Source organism: Mirounga angustirostris, unplaced genomic scaffold, assembly GCF_029215605.1.
Source record: "Mirounga angustirostris isolate CCGP_5_RB_7025 unplaced genomic scaffold, mMirAng1.0.hap1 SCAF_1, whole genome shotgun sequence".
Lineage (NCBI taxonomy): Eukaryota > Metazoa > Chordata > Mammalia > Carnivora > Phocidae > Mirounga > Mirounga angustirostris.
Genome location: NW_026991709.1, coordinates 153,544,824 through 153,558,839, shown reverse-complemented (window position 1 = coordinate 153,558,839; position 14,016 = coordinate 153,544,824). Strand labels below are relative to the sequence as shown.

Here is a 14,016-nt window from a genome sequence, read left to right as displayed (position 1 = left end):
AACTCCAACTTGGAATCTTTATACAAGATAAAGATGTTCATATTTAAAAGTTACTCAACTGAAGGTTTACATGTGACAGCTTTATAATGCTTTGGTTACTTTATGTATTAGTACTTTTCTCTCTAAATACTAAGAATTAGCTTTAGGGACTATAAGAAAATACCTAAATAAAAAGCATCAATGATAAATTATATAAAAAAAGAAACATCAAGATGCCCTCTTCTGGACATTTTGAATAACGGTACTGAATAGACCAGGGTCTCTTAGGCCATCAACAGTTTCAGCATAAATGTAATTAACTGAATTCTTATGTCAGATAATATTCACTGTGAACCTATATATGGGGATCTATTTGTTGAAGTAGCAATAAAACCTAGTTACAAAATGATTTCTCCTATAAAGTGGTAAGTCTTAAGCATATTTTTATAAATAACATTATGTGAAATATTAAATATCTATAGTTTCTCTTTGCAAAATACTTACTTATATACAGTATTCTGTATGGACTGTGATGCCAGAACTATTTTACGATGATAGCCTTGACCAACAATAGACTGTACAATTCCTTTCTTACTCGGAAGGCCTTTAGTTTCTTGTTCAGCAGTCTACAAAATACAAATAATTTTCAATTAATTTAATGCAATTATAAGACAGGATGTGAAAAATGATCTAATACTTTTCCGGTTACTCCAAGGAAGTTCCTAAGATCCATCGATGTGGAGCGAAATATGCTCCACATTGAAGAGTAGTTAGTTAGTACATGGAGTGGGAAGTCTGTGATGCATGCTGTACTTTAATATGAACTTTGAGGTAATTCTAAGGAAAAAAGGCAATTCAAGAATGACTCAAGCATTTATTTAGAATGATTTATTTAGAACATTCTACATCCCAGGGACCATGCTGCATATTACAGGCACTTTGACATCAGATTAAGGAAACATATAGAGCCACAAAAACTCATGAAAAAGGGAAGCAGCTCTACTTTCTAAAATACATATCTTGTGCTTCTTCATTGAAAGCATTAAATTGTCAACAACTTATAAACTCAGACAACCTATATGTTAAAATTTACATGGGCACAATTCTTGCCTTCTAGAAAATTAAAATCCTAAAGCCCTGTAAAACATTAAACTGAAAAGAGTAAAAGCTACTTACACATATATAGTATTTTAGGATATTTCACTAAGATGCATCATCTTACTATGGGAACTGGATGGTGTCAACTACCTCTATCTTCCCTTTCACTCCAAATCTCTGAGTTACCTGCAGGTGGATTCCCAACTAGTCATATAAAGTCAGGCAGATTCTCATATGCAGAATAAACTGGAGCCAATCCATGAACTCACAGAGCTAAACTCTGCCCTGCAAAAAGTCCTTCTCTAAGCATAATGTTTCTGTACTGTTACTTATTGCCCCTACTATAACTTCTATTTATGACTTCTAATAAAACAAGGATTCACTTGCATATTCATTTTAAACAAAAAATATTACATAGTGCTTAAAAAATACAACATGCTTGGGGCGCCTGGGTGGCTCAGTCGTTAAGCGTCTTGCCTTCTGCTCAGGTCATGGTCCCAGGGTCCTGGGATCAAGCCCTGCATCAGGCTCCTTGCTCTGCAGGAAGCCTGCTTCTCCCTCTCCCACTCCCCCTGCTTGTGCTCCCTCTCTCGCTTTGTCTCTGTCAAATAAATAAATAAAACCTTAAAAAAAAAAAAAACCACAACATGCTTAAAAAATACAAAACTGCTCTGATTAAAAACTTTTTTTAAAGGTTTTATTTATTTATTTATTTATTTATTTGAGAGAGCGTGAGGGGGAGAGAGAATCAATCTGAAGCAGACTGCACACGGAGCACAGAGCCCAATGCAGGGCTCGATTCCACAACTGTGAGATCATGAACTGAGCGGAAACCAAGAGTTGGACCCTTAACCGACTGAACCACCCAGGCACCTTTCTGATTGGAAATTTTCTGTCAAGGATGCAGCCAAGCAATATTAATGAAAAATTACAGAGAGTGGATATGCTGAACCACTATGGGAAAGACTTCCATTCTGACTTCTTTTCCTAGTGGTGGCGATAAATTTATAATGATTCATCCATACATTCTTTCCTGATCCTTAAGGTCATGCAAGCCGATCAATCAGATGGCTAGATTTGAAGATGCAGCCTATGAAAACAAAAATGGACTGGAACTAAAAACCCACAATAATAAACTAATACTTTCAATAATACACCAAGAGCCAGAACGTGTGTCAGATCAGTCATGATGTAGAAGAATCGTATGTAATTAAAATATTACTTTATAGTGCCATAACAGCAACAGCACTCAACATATTTCAATTTCAGAACTAAGAAAAATAAATGGTACATCTCTCTCTATATTTTTTTAAAGATTTATTTATTTGACAGAGAGACACAACTAGAGAGGGAACACAAGCGGGGGGAGTGGAAGAGGGAGAAGCAGACTCCCCACTGAGCAGGGAGCGCAATGCGGGGCTCGATCCCAGGACCCTGGGACCATGACCTGAGCCGAAGGCAGACGCTTAACGACTGATCCACCCAGGCGCCCCACATTTATATATTTTAATAGCCTTCTCTTAAAATGCTTACTCTCCCTGCAATTAAGTCTACGTTTGATAATTAGCAGGATTTCTCACATATTATACCTAACCAAGCAAGTGTAAGCTGTGCTTCTGACAAAAGCGGTCTGAAGCAATGTGCATCAGATAAACAGGACATAAATCATCTCCTTAGCATCACCAATTTAAGTTCGTTCTTTTTATTCAAAAATGAATTTATTGGGGGCATCTGGGTGGCTCAATCGTTAAGCGTCTGCCTTCAGCTCAGGTCATGATCCCAGGGTCATGGGATCGAGCCCCGCATCAGGCTCCCTGCTCTGCGGGAAGCCTGCTTCTCCCTCTCCCACTCCCTCTGCTTGTGTTCCCTCTCTCGCTGTGTCTCTCTCTGTCAAAAAACAAATCAATAAAATCTTTAAAAAAAAAAAAAAAGTATTTATTTTTAAAGATTTTGAGAGAGAAAAGAACGAGAGTGAGTGCACAAGCGGGGGGAGGGGCAGAGGAAGAATAAGACTCCCCGACGAGCAGGGAGCCCAATGTGGGCTCGCCCAGGGATCATGACCTGAGCCAAAGGCAAATGTTTAACCGACTAAACCACTCAGGTGCCCCCAAAATGAATTTATTTCTGAACGTATAAACTGCTTTGGTCAGCATTCCTTCTATACTGACTAAACACACTTTATGGAATTTTATTTGTAGTTTATAATTTCTACTTATTGGGATTTTGTTTTCTGGTTTTATTCAGGAGTATTTTGGGGGTTGTTTTTACTGTCTTTTATGGCACTTTAGATCTTTTTTAGAAGGAGGAGAAGCATAGACATAGATAATTATTTTTGGCAAATTCCCTATTTGTAGCACAAACTGAGTGTTCTAAGATTCACCAAATTATGGCAATCAAGTATCTTTACCATTTTTAAAAAAGATTTTAGTTATTTATTTTAGAGAAGACGTGTGAGCAGGGGGGAGGGGCAGACGAGGGACAGGGAGAATCCCAAGTAGACTCTACGCTGCCAAGTACAGAGCCGGATGCAGGGCTCTTTCCCATGACCCTGAGATCCTGATCTGAGCGGAAACCAAGAGTTGGATGCTCAACTGAGCCATCCAGGGCACCCCTACCATTTTTTAAAAATTAGAAACTTAGGGGCGCCTGGGTGGCTCAGTCAGTTAAGCGTCCGCCTTTGGCTCAGGTCATGATCCCAGGATCCTGGAATCGAGCCCCGCATCGGGTTCCCTGCTCAGCATGGAGTCTGCTTCTCCCTTTCTCTCTGCTCCTCCCCTTCCCCCCTTTTGTGCATGCTCTCTCAAAATAAATAAATACAAATTTTTTTTAAAGATTTTATTTATTTGACAGAGAGAGACACAGCAAGAGAGGGAACACAAGCAGGGGGAGTGGGAGAGGGAGAAGCAGGCTTCTTGCTGAGCAGGGAGCCTGATGCGGGCCTCGATCCCAGGACCCTGGGATCATGACCTGAGCTGAAGGCACCCCATTAAATAAATAAAGTCTTTTTTAAAAAATTAGAAATTTGTACAAGAAAATGGGAGGATGGGGACTTCATAATAAAATCCACAGAATGAAGACTATTCTAAAGGTACTGTTTCTAAAAATAAGTAATTTTAAAAGAAAATATTAAACCTTACTGTTTTTTCTACTCCTAGGAAGATCTAATTCCCTGGTCTCCAATAACCGTCCAAATGAGAGGTCTCCAACACTTAAATTCATGAATGAATTAAAGAGAATAAGCAATTTCTAGAGATTTTTTTTTTTTTAAAGATTTTATTTATTTATTTGACAGAGAGAGAGATAGCAAGAGCAGGAACACAAGCAGGGGGAGTGGGAGAGGGAGAAACAGGCTTCCCGCCGAGCAGGGAGCCCGAGATGAGGCTCGATCCCAGGACCCTGGGATCATGACCCGAGCCAATGGGAGACGCTTAATGACTGAGCCACCCAGGTGCCCCAATTTCTAGAGATTCTTGTTTTAAAAAAGTATAAATACTGCCTAAAACTGTCAGCTAATTTAAGAATTATCCAGTAAGAAAGTTGTCTTTTAGGGCACCTGGATGGTTCAGTCAGTTAAGTGTCTATCTTTGGCTCGAGTCATGATCCTGGGGTCCTGGGATCGAGTCCCACATTGGCCTCCTTGCTCAGCAGGGAGCCTGCTTCTCCCTCTGCCTGCTGTTCCCCCTGCTTGTGCTCTCTATCAAATAAATAAAGTCTTCAAAAAAAGAAAAGTTGTCCTTTCTTAAAAGGCAAATTACAATTATATAAATGATTAAAGCCCTTCAAAGATAGCACTTATCTCTTTTCCCAGTGGTATACCCAAATCATGAATAACTTAAGTATCATGTGTGAAAACTGCCAGGCAAACATACTTCTAAATGCTAGTTTTTGCAGCTGCTTCTCAGGAAGTGCTGTTCAGCAATAGGAGCAGCAAAAACATCTATATCACCTATGGCAGACAAACCCCAGGTGCCAGGCCTCCCAATCTCCACACAGCCAAAGAGTGCAGCAAGGGTGGGGGGTGGGTAAGAAATGGGGTGATACAGGCATCTGTTAATTCTGATAGAACCTGTCTTTCTCCTACTCCCACTGACCACTCCCCACTTGAGATTCCAAAGGTTTCTACCAACCACCACGTGCAGATGTTCTAGGCAAGGACACCCATGTAAACTGGCCTATTTCTCACAGTCACTGTGGACAAAGGTGTGAGAGAGACAGCTTGATAATCCATGAACTCTGAACCATTTACTGAATCAAAACTAAAGCTCCTCCCCACTGAAGGAAATGCAGTGTTATACAGTTCTTTGCACACTCATGGTCTTAGTCCTTCTCTAACCACCCGGTGCACATACCATTCTCAGGCCAGCAGATGATATGGCCCCTGCCCCAGCAGTTAGCAGACCACTGTTCCAACAGATACGACCCTCTTGTTGGCTTCACTTCTTTAATGTGACTGCTGATACAGGCTGCTATACTTTAAGAATCTTAACAAGTGACTTTAAGAAACTAAATCTTTTGTCCAACTGTTGAAGAACAGACTATCTTTATAAATTCTCTGAGAGTTATAAAGGGAATGAGGTCTTGTGTGTTTTCAAGTATTTTCTGCTTTCTATGTAACAAGTTGGGGGGGAGTGTATAAGATACCCAAAGAGCACTCACCCCCTTATTTGCAGCAATGCAGCATTCAGCCAACCTTAGCCAGAGGCGGGGATTTGCATGATAAACCTGAACAGCTTCAATCAGACACTCAAAGGCAGCAAGAGGTCTTCCAATGTGAAGAAGCTGAATGCCACAGTTATATAGCAACTCATACCTCTTGTTGGTTAGTAATGTACACATGGGTCTTCCCGAAAATTTCTTGCCTAATGATACAAATTAGGTAAGAAAAAAACATTAGATTAAAAATAACAGTTACACTGAAAACATTTATTCCACTAAATACTTAAATACTACCTTGTTTAATACCAAGGACTCCAGTGTGAAGTTTTGTGTTTCTTTGAAGATTTTATTTGACAGAGAGAGCACAAACAAGGGGAGCAGCAGAGGGACAGGGAGAAGCAGACTCCCGACACAGAGCTGGATCCCAGGATTCAGGATCATGACCTGAGCCAAAGGCAGATGCTTAACCAACTGAGCCACGTAGGTGTTCCGGCCCAGTGTAAAGTTGTAACAGCTCTCTATTAGTGATGATCTTCATCCTCAACCCCACAAATATCCTCCAGAGTCATCTCAGTTGCTTGTGCTGGTGTGGCCAGAGATGTCTCTTCTCATTTGCCAGCTCCCCAGGTAACAATGGTCCAGAAAGGCAAACAAAATAGATAGGACCCACTGACTCCTATGAATCTTTAACCACCTTTCCACCTTTTCAGAAGATTCACTTTCTTTTTTAACTTTCATTTTGGTTAGCCATTTTATTGTCATGTGCTTTCTTAACCAGAAGTATTCAGCTAATGTTAGCAGGAGTTTGGGAACTTTACTATGGAAATAAAAATTAATATATTATACCTACGATGACTATGGTTCACTCACTTATTCAAAGTTTCACAGTCTACAATAAAATAAGACTACTTAGGGCGCCTGGGTGGCTCAGTTGGCTAGGCGACTGCCTTCGGCTCAGGTCATGATCCTGGAGTCCCGGGATCTAGTCCCGCATCGGGCTTCCTGCTCAGCGGGGAGTCTGCTTCTCCCTCTGACCCTCCTCCCTCTCATGCTCTCTGTCTCTCATTCTCTCTGTCTCAAATAAATAAATAAAATCTTAAAAAAAAAAAAAAAAGACTACTTATGATTTTGGATACACTTTTCATCAGTTTTTTTTATGGTTAAAAAAGCTACATAATTGCTTGATTTTAAGCATTCCAGGTCAAGGATCCATATCATATGAATATTAAAGTAAGAAACTTCAGGAATTTGCTCAAAGACTGTCAGGTGCAAAAAAATAAAAAAATAAAAAAGACTGTCAGGTGCTGCCTATAACATCCCATGTGAAACCCTGGAAAGAAGCTATAATAAAACTAGTTTAGGGGCACCTGGCTGGCTCAGTTGGTAAAGCATGCAACTCTTAATTTCAGGGCTGTGAGTTCAAGCCCCACATTGGGCATATAGCTTACTTAAAAAACAAAACAAAACAAAAACAAAAAACACCAAAAAAACTAGTCGAGAAATCTTAGCAACATACTTTGCTTTATAACATTACCATGTGTGATTACTGATTTTCAAATCCACGAAAAAGTAAACGTAATTTAAATTTCTTTGATAATTACTCCTACCACCTTGCTATTTGAAGTAGCCATATCTACTAAGTCTCCGGAGTCAAACCCGTTGGGCAGGGTCGATGTTAATTGTAGGCAGGCACATATGGATGCATTCTGACCAGAAACTTGATCACTATCTACCTATTTATTCTTTACCAAAAACAAAAAATTACTTTTTAAATTCCAGTATAATTTACTTACCTTGTTATATTAGTGTTAGGCATACAACACAGTGACTCAACAATTTTCTACACTACTGGGTGCTCAGATGCTTGCTCTTTAATATCATCTCTCAAGTAGGAAGATACGAGCTGTCCCCCAGCGATGGGCTCACCTGGATCAGTGCTGCCTGCACTCAGCTGTGCACAAACACCGTCATTCTCCTGCAGAGCCTTTTTAAAGTAGAAAATTCCCAAATTGTGCTTGCTCATGGCAAAATGGATGCAACCAAGATTATTCCAGAACATGCATCTCAAGCATTCACCTGACAAAAACACAAATAAATTTGTCCAAAAATGTTACTGTTGACATACGCCACACAAGAATTGGCAATGCAACAGGAATTCCACCTGGTCCTTATAGGAAAGTTTATAAGGCATCTGAAATTCAGGACATCTGAAAATTTTCTAAGCTCCTTTCCTTTTAAAATCTTTTATTAAAGGTGATAAACCCTACCCATTGATTTTGTTAGCCTGCTTAATCTTTTCTTCTGATTTTTAAATAATTGTGGGCAAATAATATAATAATGCAAAGAACAAGAAGTATTTATTAGTAACATTATATGCACTGCATCCACACAACAAAATATTATGTAGAAACTGGAAAGAATCAGTATATATGGAAACATACTAAATGAGTAGCAAGAATACATTAAACAATATATAAAATCCTGCTTTTGCCTGTTTAAAGTCTTCACTGTTCTTTTAGTTCACACTTCTTTAATTATCACTAAGGCTGAGCATCTATCTTCTCAAGCTTGTTAGGCATTTGTATTTCTTATCCTGTAATACACTGCTTCTTTCTGTTCTTTACCCATTTTTTTATTTGGTTACAGATGTTTTTCCTATTGGTTACCTGTTAGTATGTTATAGAAACCTTCTGTCACATCTGTTTCAAATATTCCCCCCAAAGCCAGTGTGTCATCTGTCTTATGACCTGCTTCAGTGTGTATGTGTGTGTGTTTAATCATAAAAAGTTTTACATTTTTATGTGGTGAAATTTAATCATCTTTTCTAAAATCTATGGTTCTTGCATTTTGGATAAATCAAGTATTCCCCCCACACAAGTATCCCCCCCCCAAAATTAAAATATTCAAGTTTTCTTTAGTTGCTTTCAACCCTTCATTCCTCTGGGTTTTATTTTGCTGTAATGAAAGCAATCCAAGCTTTAGTTTTCTTCTTCTAAACTGCTTCCCAAATACTCCAAAACAATTTACTGATTGTCTTTTCCACAATGATATAAAATACCAGATCAGACTGACAAAATTAACACTCAGGATATTCAATGCTTAATACTAAAATCTAAAGATTTTCTTCTGATGTGTTCTTAAATTGAGCAATGGTATTTTAAAAAGACAAAGAGTAGGCTTCTGGGGAAGACAGTAGGAAACACATTAAAATGTTTATTTAAAGGAGGCTACCTCTGGTAGTGGCACTGTGAACAATTTAAGAAACATTCTATTCCTGAATCTTTTCCAATAAGCGTATTTTATCAGCAGCAAAAAATAATTTTACATGAGAAAATATTTTAAATTAATAACTATAAAAAATTCAGTACATAAAATATATAACTACTATATAAAAATCTTTCCCATTAGATCATCTTAACTGTTGAGTAGTCAACTATATGTCCTACTCCTCACTCCACTGTAGAGCCTAAAAATATTGATTCTGAAATCTGTATCAAGACAATCCTAAGCAAAATTTTCTCAAAGGATACTGAATTTTTAGTCTTAAAGATCATTTCGGTGTTTGGGTGTTATGGGACTCTGAGGGGAAATTATGACAATAAAAACAGCAAAAATGAAAATTTAGCACAATTAAAAATGGGTACTCAGAATAAACAGAATATCCAAGAGAACTGTAATGGAACAAATTGCTTTTCTCCATCTTTTACAACCCCACTTAACAGAACGGGTAAAGCGGGGGGAGGTGAGTATGTCTGCAGGTGTGGTTTTTTTTTTTTTTTAGATTTTCTTTCATTTATTTATTTGACGGGAGAGAGAGAGAGAGAGAGAGCGAGTGCTTGAGCACAAGGGGGAGCTGCAGGGAGAGGGAGAAGCCAACTTCCTACTGATCAGAGAGCCCGCCTCCGGGCTTGATCCCAGGACTCTGGGATCACCACCTGAGCCAAAGGCAGCCATATAACCGACTGAGCCACCCAGGCGCCCCTGCATGTGTGTTCTATCTTCGCGTCTGGATAGAATCTAAAAGAAAACATCCCCAAAAACCTTATTCATCCTTTGCATTTTAAGATTTTATTTATTTATTTATTTATGAGAGAGTGAGTGCGGGTGCATGTGCATGTGAAGGGGGGAGGAGCAGAGCGGGGAAAAAATCTTAAGCAGATTCCACGCTGAGTGCAGAGCCCAACCTGGGGCTTAAACTCACAACACTGAGACCATGACCTGAGCTGAAACCAAGAGTCAGAGGCTTAACCAACTGAGCCACCCAGGCGTCCCCATCTTTGCATTTTAAACTTGGGATAAAGCATTTTCAATAGTTTGACTTCATTTCTTGAATAAATGGATTTTCCCCCTTTCTCCCCATAAAATAGCAATGATGTGAACTTAAAAGAAAGCCCCAAATTTTACCTTTCATTTTACCAACAGTATTAAGCAACTCATTAAAACCTTTTTTAAAAAACAAACAACAAAAACCTTTCTTTTTTAGACACGGAGAAGAGCAGAGGGAGAGACAGAATCTTAATTAAGCAGGCTCCACACCCAGCACTGAGCTCAATGCAGGCCTCGATCTCACTACCCTGAGATTATGACCTGAGCCAAAATCAAGAGCTGGATGCTTAAGCTGACGCTTAAACCTCATTAAAACTTTCTAGGGGCACCTGGGTGGCTCAGTTGTTGAATGTCTGCCTTCGACTCAGGTCATGATCCCAGGGTCCCGAGATCGAGCCCTGCATCGGGCTCCCTGCTAGGCAGGAAGCCTGCTTCTCCCTCTCCCACTCCCCCTGCTTGTGTTCCTTCTCTCACTTTGTGTCTGTCAAGTAAATAAATAAAATCTTAAAATAAATAAATAAATAAATAAAACTCTCTAAACAGGGACGCCTGGGTGGCTCAGTCGGTTGAGCGTCTGCCTTCGGCTCAGGTCATGATCCCGGGGTCCTGGGACTGAGTCCCCCATCAGGATCCCTGCTCGGTGGGGAGCCTGCTTCTCCCTCTGCCGCTCTCCCTGCTTGTGCACTCTCTCTGACAAATAAATAAAATATTTTTTAAAAACTTTCGAAATAGAAAACAGATAACGATAATTATCTTCCCAACTTTATAGAAATATTTTTGATATAGTTAATCTAAAAAATCATAATATGGTCACAGCTTTTACAGGAGAAAAGGGAAAAGTAAAAACATTATCATCTCATTTCCTTAAAAGATCTCGTTTCACAAAGTAAAAGTCCAAGGACCTTACATCCTGGACATAATTTGTAAGCTGGTATTAAAAAATGAAATGGGGGCGCCTGGGTGGTTCAGTCGGTTAAGCATCTGCCTTCAGGTCAGGTCATGATCCTGGAGTCCTGGGATGGAGCCCCACATTGGGCTCCCTGCTCAGCAGGAAGCCTGCTTCTCCCTCTCCCTCTGCCGCTCCCCCTGCTTGTACTCTCCCTTTCTCAAATAAATAAAATCTTAAAAAAAAAAAAATGAAATGAAAGAAAGCATACATGAGGTGAAAGAAAAGTAAAGGAGTGAAGCTTCTTTTTTTTTTAAGGATTTTATTTATTTATCTGACAGAGAGAGAGACAGGGAGAGAGGGAATACAAGCGGGGGGGTGGGAGAGGGAGAAGCAGACTCCCTGCAGAGCAGGAAGCCCGATGTGGAGCTTGATCCCAGGACTCTGGGATCATGACCCGAGCAGAAGGCAGACGCTCAACGACTGAGCCACCCAGGAGCCCCGAAGCTTCTTCTAAAATGGAAACAAATAGGGGCACCTGGGTGGCTCAGTAGGTTAAGCATCCAACTCTTGGTTTTGGCACAGGTCCTGGGATTGGTCCAGCCTCAGGCTCTGCACTCAGTGGGGAGTCTGCTTCTCTCTCTCTCTGCTCCCCCCCTTTTTGCCCCTCCCCATGCTCACTCCCACTCTAAAATAAATAAATCTATAAAATAAATAAAATGGAAACAAATAATAGAATAAATTCTAAGAATTTTCTGCAGCAGAAATAATAAAACATTTCATTTAAAAAAATTAGCGGGGCTCCTGGGTGGCTCAATCATTTAGCATCTGCCTTCAGCTCAGGTCATGATCCCAGGGTCCTGGGATTAAGCCCTGCATCGGGCTCCCTGCTCTGTGCGAAGCCTGCTCCTCCCTCTCCCACTCCCCCTGCTTGTGTTCCCTCTCTGTCATAAAAAATAAAAATAAAAAAATAAAAAATAAGCAAAAATCACACTGAAGAGCACTATAGGAAATAAACAACAAAAGACAGAAGAGCCAGAAAAAATACTAGAATTTCACAATTTTTTTTTACCTGTTTTCATGAATCCTGGATGTTCAGCAATGTTTGAACTATTTAATAGCTTCACAGCTTTTCGATAATTGCCTCTTAAGTACTCAAAATTGCTTTTAAGAAATAGAGAGGGTGCAGACTGTAAAGAAAATATAAGTTGCTTATATTTTGTTTTCAGATGTCAATTGTGAGATCATAATCACACTGCTGTATTGGCATGTATTCAAGAGCATAAGTGAATCATTTAAATCATGCTCACAAAAAACTATAGCAATTTTTCATTGCTTTCACAATCTAAAAAAATTAAACCTTATCAGAGAGTACCTTATCAACTGAATTAAGGGTCTGCCTAAAAAAAATACACGCAGTACATATGTATAAGAATACAGTCTGCAGATCATCAACAGACTGTCTTCATTTATTATACTACTACTTGGAAGCCAATTTAACTAGGTCCTTCAGTTCAATGACTATTTAGAGAGATTGGAGGTCTCCCTTATTTTTTAGGGTACAGATGCACCTTCATTAGAACCCAAAGGGACACAAATAATCCAATGCCTTTCCAAATAGGAAAAAAAAAAGTGTCATTCTGTGGATGGAAGAATTGCCTAACAGAATACCTTATTTTCAAGAGCTAATCTTGCTTGTGACAAAGATCACATTTCGGATGGCAGACCATGTTTCACTTCCCCTAAGAATCCTCCTAGTGGAGGATCATCTGTATCATACCTATTTAGAGTGCAAAGGTATGCATAGATCTGCAGACTAAACATCCATCCAAGAGGACATCAGGAATCCTGGTCTCATCATTTATTCACTTTAGCTTAGCTATAGGCTTTTCTTCTAAGTCCTTGTTCATGCTTTGCTCTGCCTCCTGGTCATTGAGGAAAAAGGGCTTCCAAAGCTTATTCTGGGTAGCAATACTTCCTCCTGATTTAGGTATTACTACTACTCTGCATTACAATTATTTATTTTCCTGTTTCTCTCTCCCCTGTGAATATAGCTTCCATTAAGGCAGGGATCATGTCTTTTATCTCAAAAAAGGTTTGATAACGGTTAGCTGGCTAGTTAGGCTTTTCCCTCTTAGCCTCAAGTCTACCTCCTCAGACTTTGGCTACAATTTGTTCTCCTCAAAAATCACTTGAGTACTGACCCAGTGACTAATCTGGATCCTGCCTAGGATTTCTAGGGTCAATTATCCTGAACCATTCCTACTACAAACTGTAGTACAAACTACTACAATACTTCAAAGCCAAACTATTTCTCCTTATGACTTCATACTTAAAATTAACAGTTTTCCCAAAAGCATCAAGAACGTTCACAATTCTACCTTTTCCCTCCACAGTCTTAAACTTTATGTATCAGTGGAGGAGTGGAGTGGAGGGAATGGAAGGAAGGAGTAATTTTATCTCAAATACTCTAGCAACATTAGTCAAATTGAGGTACTGTCAAGTCAAAGATCATTTGGAAAGGGTAGGTTTGGGCTATAGCTGAACTGTTAATCTTTAATAAATGTTTTGAGTATAAACTAATAAAATCCTGAAGTGTCTAATAGTAAATGTTTACGTGACTTGTGATAAACCATTTCCAGAATACTAGATAGCTATTTAAAATGGTGGTTTTGAGGGCTACACACCAAGGGAAAATGCTTGCTATAATTTTAAGAGAGAAAAGTATTAAATTATAGACACAGTATGATCATCACTTTACAACTCAATGTCAAGGATTATATGTAACAGTATATATATACTATAATAGACTAAAATAAATTATTTAAGACTGACAAATACCTACTATCCAAACAAGAAAGTTTTAGGACATAAAAGTTACAAACTGGAAAAAAAAAAAAAAAAAGAAAATCAAGAAGAAACTTACATTTCCAGCTGTGTTCATGACTGACTTGATTTCCCTTTTGCATGCTTTCAGGGACTTCATTTGGATATAAGCTCTTACTTTATACTATCAAAGGAAAATGCTAGTATGTGAGAACTATGATGGATTTACACATGCTGAAGTAGTT

The 14,016-nt window shown here is 39.1% G+C and overlaps 1 protein-coding gene across 12 annotated transcripts in view; it reads right to left on the bottom strand.

Annotated features, from left to right (window-relative positions):
- CNOT10 (CCR4-NOT transcription complex subunit 10) overlaps positions 1-14,016 on the bottom strand; it is an 83,713-nt gene that overhangs the window by 30,740 nt on the left and 38,957 nt on the right. For all 12 annotated transcript variants that reach the window (XR_010411244.1, XM_064590364.1, XM_064590367.1 and 9 more), the window contains exons 7-11: positions 13,872-13,955; positions 12,018-12,135; positions 7,660-7,809; positions 5,734-5,936; positions 484-605 (exon numbers count right to left, since the gene is read on the bottom strand). Coding sequence is in view for 11 of the 12 variants with exons in the window: in XM_064590364.1 (XP_064446434.1) it covers positions 484-605; positions 5,734-5,936; positions 7,660-7,809; positions 12,018-12,135; positions 13,872-13,955 (677 nt within the window). In the remaining variant the exon portion in view is untranslated. The remainder of the gene's footprint in view (positions 1-483; positions 606-5,733; positions 5,937-7,659; positions 7,810-12,017; positions 12,136-13,871; positions 13,956-14,016) is intronic.